At 73.4% G+C, this 16642-nt stretch overlaps 1 protein-coding gene across 1 annotated transcript; it reads right to left on the minus strand.

The window, feature by feature from the left end:
- Positions 1 to 11679: 11679 nt before the first annotated feature.
- Positions 11680 to 12686, minus strand: OST4 (oligosaccharyltransferase complex subunit 4, non-catalytic). Its single transcript, XM_075708414.1, has 2 exons — positions 12660 to 12686; positions 11680 to 11794 (listed from the first exon to the last, which is right to left on the minus strand). The coding sequence occupies exon 2, from the start codon at positions 11791 to 11793 to the stop codon at positions 11680 to 11682; it is 114 nt and encodes a 37-aa protein (XP_075564529.1). The 5' UTR covers position 11794; positions 12660 to 12686.
- Positions 12687 to 16642: the final 3956 nt, after the last annotated feature.

Consider the following 16642-nt stretch of genomic DNA (forward strand, 5'->3'; position numbering starts at 1 on the left):
GGGCCCGCCGGGTTGAGTGTTCCAGAGCTGCAGGATAACGCCAATTAGCGATGATAAATGTACTCCCAAGTGAGTTACCCTGCAGCTAACGGAGCCGAGGTTTACTCGCTTGCTTTCCCACCTCGTCGGGGCCCGTGCTTGTCCCTGCAGAGTTTGCTTTGCGAACCGCGGGTATCCCTCAGCACCGCGCTGGCGGCAGGCAGGAGGGGCACGCAGCCGTGCATGTGAAGCTGTTTGGGATTCACCTGCCCCGGTGACTGGGAAGGGACCCTCTGCCTGCAGAGAGAACCAGCGTCAATTCTGCTTCTCTCCTCTTTCTCCCCAGCCCGGTCCGGCGTTGGACCGGGATGGATTTGGGACTGGGGGTGAGGGAGCGGGAACGCTGAACCGATGCTGCTGCCCCGAGGCTGCCGGGACGGCGACGTAGAGCGAGGGGGACGCGGGGGTCTGCCGCTGCTCAGGGACAGCCCCTCGTGACGGGGGCTCAGTTCCTGTCCCCAGCCGCTCGCCGGCCGCTGGGGACCAATTCCGGGGCTCTGACGGAGACGGTGTCTCCGCAGCAGCAGCAGCCTAATGCTCGGTGCCGGGGCGGAGCTGGCTGGGAGGGACAGGGGAGCGCAGAGGGGCCGGTGGAGGGGAGCCCCTCTCCGCAGAGTCGGGCTGAGCCTCCCGTTTCTCATCCCCTTCCAGCGGGCTCCCCACCTCGGCCTCCGATAACGCCCTGTCCCGCGGGAGGAGCTTCAGCAACGGCACCAGCGGCAGCCAGCAGGACTCGCCGCAGATCGGAGCCTCCCCCAGCTTCCCCTTCAGCTGCAGCAGGCCCTCGGGTCCGGCCGCTGCCAGCCAGAGTCCTCAGAAAGGCACAGCCAGAGCCCCGGCGCCGGGCAGAGGTAAGCTGGGCTGGGGACCTCTCGTGCGCTTGATCCAGTACCTGTCGAGCTGCTGTGCGAAGCCGCAGCCCTGAGGAGAGCCCTGTGCCAGCCGTAACCCTGTGCTTTGACGTAATAAAAGTGGTGTCGCGTGGAAGAAGTGCGTGTGAACCGCCGCCCCGTCCCCTCGGAAGGGTCCTGGATGCCGTGCTCAGCTCCGCACTCCGGCCCGAGCAGAGCGGCCCTGGCTGGGTCAGGACAGACGCCGCACGGCCAGACCCGTGGCTTCTCCGGCCCGGCTTCCGCAGGGAACCGAGGGGGGCCCAGCCGAGCTCCTGCCCCACGGCTCTGCAGCCCCTGGCCGGGCAGAAGCTGCCCGCTGCTCCTGCCGCGCCGGGATTAGAGGGACTGTGTCCGCCGTGGGCTGCCGGGGCAGACGGCCCTCGCCGCGCTGGCGGCGCAGGGGCCCGGCGCGGTGCCCAAGGGGCTTCTGGCGAAGCCAGCACGGAAAAAAAAAAACCCCTCCGCTCGACTTGCCTCAGCCGCTCCCAAAGCATCCCCGAGGCCTGCGGGGATACACCGAAGTGCCTTTTCCCTTCCCAGGCACCCGCCGGGCAGCAGTCGATCGTGGCACGTGGCTCTGGTCATGGCAAGGCAGGCTGGCGGAGCTGTAATTAAGTCACTGGGGGCTTTGAACGCGCGGCGAGTCCTGTCCGGCGGGGGCCGACGCGCGGCACCGAGCTGCCGAGCCCGCCTGCACGGCTGGGAGAAAGGCCCCGGCTCGCTGCCGCACCACCAGCACCCGGTGAGCCCCGCGGCTGCACCGCGCTCCGGCAGCGGGGGCTGCCAAAACAAGGCCGGGCGCTCGCCGTGCCCCCTGCGCTGGCTTCCCGGCCACCGGGCAGGGGGCTGGGTGCCGCGGCGGGGCGGGCAGCGCTGCTCCGCGCCCTTCGGCAGTTCGGCGCCGCAGCCGGCTGGCCCGCGCTGGGGGAAGCCCCGGCGCCCCGTGCGGGCTGGTCCCGCAGGCCCCCAGCTGAGGGAACTGGGACGGACTGGGAGCCCCAGTCCGCCGCGGGGGTCCGGGCCCCCAGCGAGCACCGTGCTCCCAAGTCTCCCAGTGCCCAAAGACGGGAGGTGTGCGAGCGAGGGTCCGCTTTCGGGGCGGAGGGGGCTGCCTGTGTGACTCTGGGTGTGACTCTGAAGCTGTCGTCGTGTCAAGGCTCTGTGTTACCGGTGCTGATCTCGGGGGAGAGCGCTGCGTTTCCGACCGCCGGCTTCTTTCTCGTGCTCCGCCTGTGTTTCTCGCGTCGCTTCGTCCTCCGTGTTTGCTTTCCAGCACTTTGTAGTGAGCGTTTCTCATCTGCCATGAGAACGTGGCAGGGAAGAAATAAAAGGCTTATGTTCTCATGGGCACGTTGTGACGTCTGTTCCTTCTGCCGTGCGTGCTTGGCTCATCCCGGAGCCAGCGGAGCAACCCCGGCTCCATCCCCGGCTGCCGGGGAGCCGGCGGCAGCCGGGCGCGTGAGCAGGAACAGACCCCGTGGGGCCGGAGGGGAAGAGCCCGTCTCGACGGGACGGATCGGCGTCCTTCTGCCTCCCTCGCCCGCGCTCTCCGCTTGCCGGCTGCCGTGCCGGTGGGTGCCATCCGGCACAGCCGCCTCCGGCAAGGGGAGCCGCGGCCGGCAGAGCCGAATGCCCGCTGGGACGCTCGGCCCTGGCGCTGGTGGAGCCCCGGCTGCCCGGATCTTGGGACGGGGACGTGGCTCTTCCTTCCCTGCCCTGGCATCACCTGCTTGACCTTCTGCCTGCCTGGCAGCCCCCGGCTCCGGCAGTGCCGCCGCTCTCCGAGCGTGAGGGCCCCGGCAGCGCCGGCACTGCCGCCGTCTGCGGAGGGAAACGTGGCCCGGGAACGCTTTGACCCCCGCGGCTTTGCCTTAGGAGCCCCACGCCAGCTCTCCCGTCCCGGGATGCTGCCAGGATGCTGGCACGGACTCTTCCAGCCCCGGGCAGCCGGGAAGGAAGCGGGAATGCTGGGATCCTGCCTGCTGCCCCCAGCCAGGCGTGACGAGGCGGTGGTTAGACGGCGCAGGATGAAAGCGCCGTGCCCCGGTCGCGTCCCATCCTTCCCCTTCCCGCACGCACGCTGCCGAGGTCTTGGCCCGGGTGGGACGGGCAGGAGCCTGGCCCCGCGGCTGGGCGGTCGGGGTGAGGACCGGCCGTGCCCCGGGGCGAGGGGAGGCTGGCCGGGCTGCACGGAGGGCGTCCCATCCAGGACCTGCCTGGATGTCGAGAAGGCATCAGAGACGCGTTCCGCATCCCGGCAGCTTCCTCGGAGCCTTCCTTCCTCCCTGGAAGGGAGCCCTTTCCCGCAGGCTCCGGCCACAGCCCTCCGGCACGGCGCGTGCCCGAGCGGTCTGCTAGCCTCCGCTGACGACTCCGGGCCCCGCTCCGTGCCAGCCGGCGAGCCCCGGCTGCGGCGGGCGCCGGTGTCCCCGCAGACGCGGTGGGGAGTGCTCCCAGCCGGGTGCAGCCGTCGCCGGTGCTCGGCGGAGCCGCGGGCGCTGCCGGGCCGGGTCCCGTCTCGCAGCTGCCACGTCCGAGGAGCAGGCGCCGGGGAGGGCAAGGGCAGGTCTGCGTGTGAGCGCGGGAGCAGAGCCGGTGCCTGCGCGGTGCAGCCGCTTTCCCAGCCGGCTGCTCCGGCGGGCTCGCCTCACACCCCATGCTCCAGCCCCGCTCCTCTCCGTGGCTCCCGCTCCAGCCTGCCCGCCTTGGCCGAGCCCCGGGGCGCCCGCAGCCGTGCTTCGCCCGCAGCCTCGCGAGTGCCGGGGGCAAGGGGGGGGGAAATCTCTGCAGGACCCCCGGTGACCCTCCCGTCCATGCGGCCTCGGGCCTTTGCTGGCTGCAGTTCCTCGCCAAATGGTGCCGGTTCAGTCGTGACGAGGCCAAGGTTGAGCGTTGTCACTCACCGCTACCACCCGCTAAAGCCACGGCTCCAGAGAGCGTCCTGCACGCTGCCCCGGCGCAGGCTGTGCCGCAGCCTGGCTCCCGTCTGCTCCCGCTCGCCGCGTCCCGTTTGCCGTGGGGCCGCCGTCGTTCATGGCCTGCCCGGGCGTTTGCCGCGGGGGACGCCGTCGCCGTCCCACCCCGGTGAGCAGCTCAGCCCCGCAGCCGCTCGCTCCCCGTCCCCAGTGGGATGCGGGGAGGACGGGAAGGGTAAAAGGGAGAAAAACGCCTGGGTTGCGGTAAAGACGGGTTAACCGGGAAAGCAAAAGCAAAGCCAAGCCAACGCGGGCACGCCGCCGCCGCTTCCCATGGCAGGCAGGTGCTTGGCCGGCCCCCGGAGAGCCGGGCTCCGCCACGCGTGACGGTGACTGGGGCAGACAAACGCCGTCACGCCGAGCGTTGCCCCTTCCCCGGATTTTATGGCTGCGCTGGGCTCTCCCCGGGGCGGCCGTCCCGGCTGTGCCCCCTGCCAGCTCCGCTCGCTGGGCGCGGAGCCCTTGGTGCCGTGCAGGCGCTGCTCAGCCGCAGCTGAACGTCCCTGGGTCACCGAGGCCGTTCCCAGCACAAATCCAAGCTGCTACGGAGAAAATGAACTCGTCCCCAGCCAAACCCAAACCTCGCAGGCACCCGCGCATGCACGCCCGTGCAGCGCGGTCGCAAGGGAGACCAGGCTGGAAACTTTGCCGGCCTCGGGGTAAATGCCGTCCGGGCACTGCCGGCTCCCTCCGGGCTTCTCCTCCGCTCCCCGAGGCAACGGCCTGGCTTTGCCGCGTCCCGAGCGGTGCCCACCGGCACCTTCCCCGGGCACCTTCCCGCAGTTGTGTCCCTCGCAGCTTCTCGGGTCCGCCCGGCACAGCCGGTTCGCAGCCCGGCACAGCGGCAGGGCCAGGAGCACCAGCTGGGATCAAGCCCCGGCTCCCTGCGGCGCGTCCCAGCTCGCCGCCCTGCCGCCGGCTCGGCGCTGCCGTCCTCTCCTGCACGCCCATGCCCGTCCCCGTTAGCCCCTGCCCGTCTCCCGCACCGCTGCCGAGCGCCGGCGTGGCCGCAACGCCCAGTCCTCGGCCGCAACAGCCGGTCCTTGGCCGCAATGGCCGGTCCTCGGCCGCAACGCCCGGTACTCGGCCGCAACGCCCAGTCTTCGGCCGCAACGCCCGGTCCTCGGCCGCAACGCCCAGTCCTCGGCTGCAACGCCCGGTCCTCGGCCGCAATGGCCGGTCCTTGGCCGCAACGCCCGGTCCTCGGCCGCAACGCCCGGTCTTCGGCCGCAACGCCCGGTCCTCGGCCGCAACGCCCAGTCCTCGGCTGCAACGCCCGGTCCTCGGCCGCAATGGCCGGTCCTTGGCCGCAACGCCCGGTCCTCGGCCGCAACGCCCGGTCCTCGGCCGCAACGCCCGGTCCTCGGCCGCAACGCCCGGTCCTCGGCTGCAACGGCCGGTCCTCGGCCGCAATGGCCGGTCCTCGGCCGCAACGCCCGGTCCTTGGCCGCAACGCCTGGTCCTCGGCCGCAACGCCCGGTACTCGGCCGCAATGGCCGGTCCTCGGCTGCAACGGCCAGTCCTTGGCCGCAATGGCCGGTCCTTGGCCGCAACGGCCGGTCCTCAGCCGCAATGCCCGGTCTTCGGCCGCAACGCCCGGTCCTCGGCCGCAACGCCCGGTCCTTGGCCGCAATGGCCGGTCCTCGGCCGCAATGCCTGGTCCTCGGCCGCAATGGCCGGTCCTTGGCCGAAATGGCCGGTCCTTGGCCGCAACGCCCGGTCCTAGGCCGCAAGGCCCGGTCTTCGGCCGCAACGCCCAGTCCTCGGCCGCAATGGCCGGTCCTTGGCCGCAACGCCCGGTCCTCGGCCGCAACGGCCGGTCCTCGGCCGCAATGCCCGGTCTTCGGCCGCAACGCCCGGTCCTCGGCCGCAACGCCCGGTCCTTGGCCGCAATGGCTGGTCCTCGGCCGCAATGCCTGGTCCTCGGCCGCAATGGCCGGTCCTTGGCCGCAACGGCCGGTCCTCGGCCGCAATGGCCGGTCCTGGGCCTCAACGCCCGGTCCTCGGCCGCAATGGCCGGTCCTTGGCCGCAACGCCCGGTCCTTGGCTGCAACGCCCGGTCCTCGGCCGCAACGCCCGGTCCTGGGCCGCAACGCCTGGTCCTCGGCCGCAACGCCCGGTCCTGGGCCGCAACGCCCGGTCCTCGGCCGCAACGCCCGGTCCTCGGCCGCAATGGCCGGTCCTTGGCCGCAACGCCCGGTCCTCGGCCGCAACGCCCGGTCCTCGGCCGCAATGCCCGGTCCTTGGCCACAACGCCCGGTCTTCGGCCACAACGCCCGGTCCTTGGCCGCAATGGCCGGTCCTTGGCCGCAACGCCCGGTCCTCGGCCGCAACGGCCGGTCCTTGGCCGCAATGCCCGGTCTTCGGCCGCAACGCCCGGTCCTTGGCCGCAATGGCTGGTCCTCGGCCGCAACGCCCGGTCCTCGGCCGCAATGGCCGGTCCTTGGCCGCAATGCCCGGTCTTCGGCCGCAACGCCCGGTCCTCGGCCGCAACGCCCGGTCCTCGGCCGCAATGGCCGGTCCTTGGCCGCAACGCCCGGTCTTCGGCTGCAATGCCCGGTCCTTGGCCGCAGCCTTGTCCTGCGGTGAGCGACCCGTGTCTGGTGCTGCCGCTTCTGGCTCCGGCTCCCACCGGCGGCCCTGGCCCCACGCTGAGCCGTCGAGCGCCTGTCACGGTCCTCCCCGCCGGCGCTTCAGCAGCTGCCAAAGCGGCTCCTCTCGCTCTCCGGCTTTGGGGCTGTGCCCGGGCTGCACGGTGGCCCTGGCCCGGGTGAGGCCGGCGGGCAGCTCCGTCCCGGCTCTCCTGGCTAAAAGGCAACGCAGCCGGGCGCCGTGGGGGACGGGGGCTCGGTGCGCGGCCGCTGCGGCCACGGGGAACGGCATCACCCTGCGTGCAGCGCCGGCCTGCACGGCTCCCAGAGCCGGCGGGGTCTGCGGCCACGGGCACGCTGCAGCCTGTGCCCGGCGGTGCGGGGAGGCGTCAGGCCCGGAGGCTACTGCTCAAAAAACGGGCAGAGGTGGCACTTGGGGACGTGGTTTAGTGGCCATGGGGGTGTTGGGTTGATGGTTGGGCTGATGATCTTGGAGATCCCTTCCAACCTCAGTGATTCCTGGTTTTACTTTCATTAAAAAATAATCCAGCCACCAAGCCAGGAAACATGAAATTCTTCCTCTCCCCTGAACTGTTTTAGTGTGGACTTGGCAGTGTTGGGTCAATGGTTGGACTGGGTGATCTTCAAGGTCAATGGTTGGACTGGGTGATCTTCAAGGTCTTTGCCAACCTCAAGGATTCTACGATCGATTCTACGGCTGCCGGGGTCCTGGCTCCCCCCGCCAGAGCTGCAGCAGCTCGGTGATGCCGCCGCGCCTGCACCGAGGCTGCCGCAGCCGCCCGGGGCGCAACCGGCTGGGGTGGGCGGCCGCTGCGCCGCGGCACAGCTTGGCGAGGGCTCTCTGCACCGGTGCCAGCGCTTCCCACCGCAGCAGCGCTCGGGCCTTGACCGGGCCGCACCGATCTGCGGCAGCTCCGCGTGCCCAGGGCAGGCAGCAGAGCCCACCCTCGCCCACCCCGGCGTGAGCTGAGCTCCGTCTCGTTTCTCACACAGGCACTCTGCCGGCGGGCGCCCGGGCAGCGCCGAGCACCGGCATCAGCCACGGACCGCGGGAGGCCCAGCGCGGCGCGGGAGAGCCGGCAGCCGCCCACGGCACGGCACCGCTGCAGGTACCGCCAGGCACGGCCCCCTGCGCCCCTCGCCCAGGACCCCCGGCGGGGCAGGACCCCCTCACATCCCCCCGGGACCCCCCACACACCCTCTGGGACCCCTCACACACCCCCCAGGACCCCCTCACATCCCCCCAGGACCCCTCACACACCCCCGGGACCCCGTCACATCCCCCCGGGACCCCACACACACCCTCTGGGACCCCTCACACCCCCCCAGGACCCCCTCACATCCCCCCAGGACCCCTCACACACCCCCCGGGACCCCTCACACACCCCCCGGGACCCCCTCACACCCCCCCCAGGACCCCTCACACACCCCCAGGACCCCCTCACACCCCCCCAGGACCCCTCACACACCCCCAGGACCCCCTCACATCCCCCCAGGACCCCTCACACACCCCCTGGGACCCCCTCACATCCCCCCGGGACCCCACACACACCCCCTGGGACCCCCCTCACATCCCCCCAGGACCCCTCACACACCCCCTGGGACCCCCTCACATCCCCCCGGGACCCCCCACACACCCCCCAGGACCCCTCACACACCCCCCAGGACCCCCTCACACCCCCCCAGGACCCCCTCACACCCCCCCAGGACCCCTCACACACCCCCCAGGACCCCCTCACAACCCCCCGGGACCCCTCACACACCCCCCGGGACCCCTCACACACCCCCTGGGACCCCCTCACATCCCCCCAGGACCCCTCACACACCCCCTGGGACACCCTCACATCCCCCCGGGACCCCACACACACCCTCTGGGACCCCACACACACCCCCCAGGACCCCCTCACATCCCACCAGGACCCCTCACACACCCCCTGGGACCCCCTCACATCACCCCGGGACCCCTCACACACCCCCCGGGACCCCCTCACACCCCCCCAGGACCCCTCACACACCCCCAGGACCCCCTCACACCCCCCCAGGACCCCTCACACACCCCCAGGACCCCCTCACATCCCCCCAGGACCCCTCACACACCCCCTGGGACCCCCTCACATCCCCCCGGGACCCCACACACACCCCCTGGGACCCCCTCACATCCCCCCAGGACCCCTCACACACCCCCTGGGACCCCCTCACATCCCCCCGGGACCCCCCACACACCCCCCAGGACCCCTCACACACCCCCCAGGACCCCCTCACACCCCCCCAGGACCCCCTCACACCCCCCCAGGACCCCTCACACACCCCCCAGGACCCCCTCACAACCCCCCGGGACCCCTCACACACCCCCCGGGACCCCTCACACACCCCCTGGGACCCCCTCACATCCCCCCAGGACCCCTCACACACCCCCTGGGACACCCTCACATCCCCCCGGGACCCCACACACACCCTCTGGGACCCCACACACACCCCCCAGGACCCCCTCACATCCCACCAGGACCCCTCACACACCCCCCCAGGATCCCTCACACACCCCCCAGGACCCCCTCACACCCCCCCAGGACCCCACACACACCCCCTGGGACCCCCTCACATCCCCCCAGGACCCCTCACACACCCCCCAGGATCCCTCACACACCCCCCAGGACCCCCTCACACCCCCCCAGGACCCCACACACACCCCCCGGGACCCCACACACACCCCCCCAGGACCCCACACACACCCCCCCGGGACCCCACACACACCCCCCCAGGACCCCACACACACCCCCCCGGGACCCCACACACACCCCCTGGGACCCCCTCACATCCCCCCGGGACCCCCCACACACCCCCCAGGACCCCTCACACACCCCCCAGGATCCCTCACATCCCCCCAGGACCCCCTCACACCCCCCCAGGACCCCACACACACCCCCCAGGATCCCTCACATCCCCCCAGGACCCCCTCACACCCCCCCAGGACCCCTCACACACCCCCCAGGACCCCTCACACACCCCCCAGGATCCCTCACATCCCCCCAGGACCCCCTCACACCCCCCCAGGACCCCACACACACCCCCTGGGACCCCTCACATCCCCCCGGGACCCCACACACACCCCCCAGGATCCCTCACACACCCTCCGGGACCCCTCACACACCCCCGGGACCCCTCACATCCCCCCAGGACCCCTCACACACCCTCCGGGACCCCTCACACACACCCTGGCACCCCCTCACATCCCCCCGCGACCCCCCCCACAACCCCCTGGGGACGGCAGGGCCCCGCGCCCCCATTCCGGTGCCCCCCCAAGCCCTGGGAGGGGGCTGCCCCACGGCTCCGCCAGCCGGGCCCAGGGGATGTGGGTCTGGGGAATGCCGTGGGGCAAACCATGCCGGGGCTGTGCCGGGAGGTGTCGGACCCCGCTCCCGAGCCACCCCAGCGCCCGGGGCTGGCCGGGGGCTTCCCAAAGCGTTGGGAGACCCCCCCCACATCTGTGGGGCTCTGCCGGGAGTTCCTGCCCCACGTGCACGTGTCCTGAGCCGCGCAGGCACCGCGGGCGCCGGGGCTCCGGGGGACCCCAGCAGCCCTGGGGGGCTTCCGCCGGGCCAGGGACGAACACCCGGGCACCGGCCCTTCTCCCCTTCTGCTACCCTCTCCGCAGGCGCTGCCGAAGAACCCGGACGCCAGGAGAGCCCCGGAGCAGCCCGGGTAGGTGCCGGCGTCGGCCGCGGCACGGAGTCCGTGCCGGGGCGGTGGGAGCCACGAGCGAAGCCCCCGCCGGCAGCGGGGCCGGAGCTGCGAGGTGTGTGGGGGGTCTGGGCAGAGGCGGCATCTGCCAGCCCCCCGCTCCGGCAGCCGCCCCAGGAGCGGGCTCTGGTTCTCCGCAGCCCGGGGGCGGCCGCCCCGCGCCCCAGCAGGATCCCGGTGCGCAGGAAGGCGGCCGCGACCGAACCGGGCCCGCCGGGGCTCCGCACCGACAGCACCGCAGCCCGCCGGGCTGGGAAGCACGGCCACAGCGGGGCCCGGGCCTCGCAACCTCTGCCAGGTAGGGCACGGCACGGCACGGCACCGGTGCCGCTGCTGCGGCTGCCCCGGCCCGGTTGGCCTCGCCGGGGGCGGCAGCGCCCGTCCGGCACCCAGCCCCGCTCGCCGCAGCGCCGGAGGGGACCGTCACCCCCCCGGCCGGGTGACCCCGACACGCTGCGGCAGGCGGAGGGGGCCCATGGGGGGCTGGGACCCCCGACACCGGCCCCTGCGGTGACGCCGGGCTCTGTCCCCGCAGGGCTCTGCCGGGAGCCCCCCACGCTCGCCGGCGGGCAGCGGGGCGCCGAGCGACTCCTCCTGTGCAAGGGCGAGGGTCTGCACCCCCAGGTACGGCCCCGGGGGGCTGCGGCGCGGGCAGGGGGACCCCGGCCCTGCTCTGCCACGTGCCGGCAAGGCCCGGGCAGCGCCCACGGTGCCGGGGAAGGGGGCTCCGGCCCCTCCGCCCCGGCCGCAGCCCCTCTCCACCGCGCTCTCCCCCACCGCAGCGCCCGCCGGGCCCGGCCGCCGGCCCCCCCCTCGCTCAGCTCCTACCGGCAGCTCCTCTTCTTCTGCGCCGAGGCCTGACCGCAGCCGCCGGCCCCTGCCGTGGTCCGCACCCCCCCAGACCAAAGCTGCACCAGCGCAGAGCCCCGGCTGCGGCGGTGCCGGGGGCTCCGGACCCGCTCTGCCGCTCGCCCCCCTCCCTGCCGGGCTCCCGGCACAGCCGCCGGCTTGCCCGGCACCGTGCCTGCGGCCATCACCAGCCACGGCGCCGGCTAACGCGGCTCACCACGGCTCACTGCGGCTCACCACGACTCACCGCGGCTCACCACGACTCACCGCACCGCGGCAGCACCCGCTCCCCGGCGCCGGCGCGCGCCCACCCCGGGACAGCCCCCTCCTCCCCGCGGGACCGGCGGAGGAAGCCGGCGGCGGGCGGGCGACATTTTTACGGCACGCGGGTCTGTCTGGCATTATCGTGTTTCTGTTAAAGTTTGTCGGGAAGAAGCACGGCCTCGCGCCTCCTCCGCGCCGCGGCGGGCACCGCCGCGCTCGGCCGGGCCATGCTGTGCCGCGGCCGCCGTGGCGCGGCGGGGGTCGGCGGGGGGAGCGGTGCCGGTGCCGGTGCCGCGCGTCGCCGCGGCCTCACTCCTGCTTCTTGGGGTTGTTGACGGCCACGTAGTGGTAGAGGACGACGAGGAGGAAGAGCGACACGCCCAGCATGTTGGCAAAGATGGCGAGCTGCACGTCCGTGATCATCCTGCCGGCGGCACGCGCTGACACCCCGGCCTGGGCCCCCCCGGTGCGGCAGGGACCCCCTGCGCCCCTCGCCCGGGACCCCCGGCGGGGCGGGACCCCCTCACATCCCCCCGGGACCCCCCACACAACCCCTGGGACCCCCTCACACCCCCCGGGACCCCTCACACATCCCCGGGACCCCCCCCCCCACATCCCCCGGGACCCCTCACACCCCCCTGGGACCCCCACACACCCCCCTGGGACCCCCTCACACCCCCCTGGGACCCCCAACCCCACCCCCCCGGGACCCCCACACACCCCCCCGGGACCCCTCACAGCCCCCCGGGACCCCCACACACCCCCCCAGGACCCCCACACATCCCCCCAGGACCCCCACACACCCCCCCCAGGACCCCTCACAGCCCCCCGGGACCCCTCACACCCCCCTGGGACCCCCTCACACCCCCCGGGACCCCCACACATCCCCCCAGAACCCCCCCCCCACCCCCCCGGGACCCCCACACACCCCCCCCAGGACCCCTCACAGCCCCCCGGGACCCCCCCCACACCCCCCGGGACCCCCCACCCCCACACACCCCCCAGGACCCCCAGGACCCCCCCACCCGGGCGGGGCCGCCGCGGCAGGACCGCCCCCCCCCCCCGGACCCACCCAAACCCCCCGGCACCCCCACCGCAGCACCCCCTTTTCGGGACCCCCCCCTCACCAGGACCCCCCGAACGCCCACAGACCCCCGGGCACCCCCCCCCCCCGCGGCGGGACCCCCCCGGGCACCCCAAACACCCCCACACCCGGACCCCCCTTTCGGGACCCCCCCCGCCCCCCCGGGACCCCCTTTTGGGGACCCCCCCGGGCTCCCCCCGCTCACGCGCCGCCGCCGCTGCCGCCACGTCTCGCTCCGCCGCGCGCCGCTTCCGGTGGGGGAGGGGCGGGGGGCGGGGCCCGGGGGGGGGGAGCGCGGCGGAGGCGACGTCACACCCCGCCTTCGGGCTACGCGGTGACGTCACGGCCGCGTCGTGACGTCGCGCCCGCCTCAGGGCTCGCCTCGCCCGCCGTGCGCAGTGACGTCACTGTTCCTGGGGAGGGCCCCCCCCCCCCGAGCCGCAGTGACGTCACGGCCCAGCCCACCCCACCCCCACACCCCCCCCCCCGCAGGCCCCGCGCCAGCAGCGGCCCCGCCCCGCGGCCCCGGGGGGGGAGGGGAGGGGGGGGGAGGGGGGGGGAGGGGAGGGGGGGGAGGGGGAGGGGAGGGGGGCGGGACCCGGCCCGGGCAGCGCCGACTCCATACAAGGCCGGGACGGGGCCGGGGCGGGGCCGGGCTGGACTGGGGCTGTACTGGGGCTGTACTGGGCTGTACTGGGGCTGTACTGGGGCTGTACTGGGCCATAGTGGGGCCGTACTGGGCCGTACTGGGGCTGTACTGGGCCATAGTGGGGCCGTACTGGGCTGTACTGGGCCATAGTGGGGCCGTACTGGGCTGTACTGGGGCTGTACTGGGCCATAGTGGGGCTGTACTGGGGCTGTACTGGGCCATAGTGGGGCCGTACTGGGCTGTACTGGGGCTGTACTGGGCCATAGTGGGGCAGTACTGGGGCTGTACTGGGCCATAGTGGGGCCGTACTGGGGCTGTACTGGGGCTGTACTGGGGCTGTACTGGGGCTGTACTGGGCCATAGTGGGGCCGTACTGGGCCATAGTGGGGCTGTACTGGGGCCGTACTGGGCCATAGTGGGGCCGTACTGGGCCGTACTGGGGCTGTACTGGGGCCGTACTGGGCCATAGTGGGGCCGTACTGGGCCGTACTGGGGCTGTACTGGGGCCGTACTGGGCCGTACTGGGCCATAGTGGGGCCGTACTGGGCCGTACTGGGGCTGTACTGGGGCCGTACTGGGCCATAGTGGGGCCGTACTGGGCCGTACTGGGGCTGTACTGGGGCCGTACTGGGCTGTACTGGGGCTGTACTGGGGCTGTACTGGGCCATAGTGGGGCCGTACCTGGGCCATAGTGGGGCTGTACTGGGGCTGTACTGGGCCATAGTGGGGCCGTACTGGGCCGTACTGGGCTGTACTGGGGCTGTACTGGGCCATAGTGGGGCCGTACTGGGCCGTACTGGGCTGTACTGGGGCTGTACTGGGCCATAGTGGGGCCGTACTGGGCTGTACTGGGGCTGTACTGGGCCGTACTGGGCCATACTGGGCTGTACTGGGGCCGCACTGGGGCTGTACTGGGCCATACTGGGCTGTACTGGGGCCGTACTGGGCCATACTGCAGCGTGCTGGGGCCGTACTGGGGCTGTCTGGGGGCTCTGTTGGGGCATACTGGGGTGTACTGGGCTGTACTGGGGCATACAGGGACACGCTGGGCTGTACTGGGGTGTGCTGGTCCCATACTGGGCCATACTGGGCCATACTGGGGCCGTGCTTGTGTGTACTGGGGCCATACTGGGGCCATACTGCAGTGTACTGGGCTGTACTGGGGCCGTACTGGGGCCCCCCAGGGCCCCCCATGGCACCCTCAGGGCCCCCCCTCAGCACCCACAGCCCCCCACAACAGCCAGGGCCCCCCCCCAGCCCCCCCAGGCCCCCTCCAACCCCCCAGGGTCCCCCCCAGGCCCTCCCCAATCTCTGAGGGCCTCCCCCAGCCCCCCCAGGCCCCCTCCAACCCCCCAGGCCCCCCCCCCAATCCCCCAGGGCCCCCCATGGCACCCTCAGCCCCCCCACCCCACCCACAGCCCCACACAAGCCCCCCATGGCACCCCAGGGCACCCCAGAGCACCCACAGCCCCCCCAGGGCCCCCCCAGTCCCTCAGGGCCCCCCCCAGCCCCCCCAGGGCCCCCCCAATCCCCCAGGGCCCCCCCCAGCCCCCCCAGGCCCCCCCCAATCCCCCAGGGCCCCCCCAGGGCCCCCCAATCCCTCAGGGCCCCCCTAGCCCCCCCAGGCCCCCCCCAATCCCCCAGGGCCCCCCCCAGCCCCCCCAGGCCCCCCCCAATCCCCCAGGGCCCCCCCAGCCCCCCCCAGGCCCCCCCCCAACCCCCCAGGGCCCCTCCAATCCCCCAGGGCCCCCCCAGGGCCCCCCCCAATCCCCCAGGGCCCCCCCAATCCCTCAGGGCCCCCCCCAGCCACCCCAGCCCCCCCATGGCCCCCCCCAACCCCCCAGGGCCCCCCCAGGGCCCCCCCAGCCCCCCAGGTGACCCCCTCCCCCCGCAGCCATGGCTGGGCCCCGGCCCCCCGGGGCGGCGGTTCCCGCGCTGCTGCGCCGGGCCCTGACCTTACCGCGGGGCCGGGGCCAAGGCGTGACGTCACCGGGAGGCCGTTACATCACCGCGCCGGCCGGGGAAGCCGCGGCGTCACCGCGGGCCCCGGGGCCAAGGCGGCCGCGATCCCACCGCGCTGGGGGCCGCCCCCTCCCTGCCGGGGCCCCCTCCCCCTCCCACGGCCCCCACGGCCCCGGCGACCCCGGGGCAGGCTTGGCTACCGTGTGCCGGGCGCGTGGCTACCAAGTGCCAGGCGCTTGGCTACCGTGTGCCAGGTGTGTGGCTACCGTGTGCTGGGCACGTGGCTACCAAGTGCCAGGCGCTTGGCTACCGTGTGCCGGGCGTGTGGCTACCGTGTGCTGGGCACGTGGCTACCAAGTGCCAGGTGCTTGGCTACCATGTGCCAGGTGCGTGGCTACCGTGTGCCAGGCGTGTGGCTACCATGTGCCAGGCGTGTGGTTACCAAGTGCCAGGTGCTTGGCTACCATGTGCCAGGTGTGTGGCTACCGGTGTGCCGGGCGCGTGGCTACCACGTGCCAGGTGTGTGGCTACCATGTGCCGGGTGCGTGGCTACCGTGTGCCGGGCGCGTGGCTACCAAGTGCCAGGTGTGTGGCTACCATGTGCCGGGTGCGTGGCTACTGTGTGCTGGGTGCGTGGCTACCAAGTGCCGGGCGCTTGGCTACCATGTGCCGGGCGCTTTGCTACCATGTGCCGGGTGCATGGCTACCATGTGCTGGGTGCGTGGCTACCATGTGCCAGGTGCTTGGCTACCATGTGCCGGGTGCTTGGCTACCATGTGCCGGGCGCTTTGCTACCATGTGCCGGGCGCGTGGCTACCATGTGCCGGGCGCTTGGCTACCATGTGCTGGGCGCTTTGCTACCGTGTGCCGGGTGCGTGGCTACCATGTGCCGGGCGCTTGGCTACCAAGTGCCGGGCGCTTGGCTACCATGTGCCGGGTGCGTGGCTACCATGTGCCGGGGGCGCTTGGCTACCATGTGCCAGGCGCTTGGCTACCATGTGCCGGGCGCTTGGCTACCATGTGCCGGGCGCTTTGCTACCATGTGCCGGGTGCGTGGCTACCATGTGCTGGGTGCGTGGCTACCATGTGCCAGGCGCTTGGCTACCATGTGCCGTGCCGCAGGAAGCCCCGGGCGGTGCCGGGGGCCGCTCCGCCGGCAGCACCAGTGCCGGGGCCCCCGCGGCAGCCCCGAGCTGGGGAAGCGGCCGTGCCGCGAGGGTGGGAGCCGGCACGGGCCCGGCGTCGCCGCGCGCGGGAGCACGGGCGGGCGAGGGGCGGGCGAGGCCCGGCTCGGAGCCCGGTGCGGCGGCGCCGGCGGGCACCCGTCGCGGTAGCAGCGGCCCGCGCCGGCTGCCTGCGGCCCTGGCCCCCCGCCCGGCCCCTCTGGCTTCCCCGGCCGCCTCGCCGGCCCCGCTGGCGGCCCGGCCTAACGAGAAGCAGATGTGCGGGCGGCGGGGGCGGGGGGCCGGCGGGGGCCGTGGTGCCCGGCGGAGGCCGGGGGCCGCGGGCCGGGGAGGGGGCCGCGGCGGGCAGGAAGCGGGGGGCCCCGGGGACCCCCGCCGTCGGGCAGCAGCACC

Source organism: Pelecanus crispus, chromosome 3, assembly GCF_030463565.1.
Source record: "Pelecanus crispus isolate bPelCri1 chromosome 3, bPelCri1.pri, whole genome shotgun sequence".
NCBI classification, from domain to species: domain Eukaryota; kingdom Metazoa; phylum Chordata; class Aves; order Pelecaniformes; family Pelecanidae; genus Pelecanus; species Pelecanus crispus.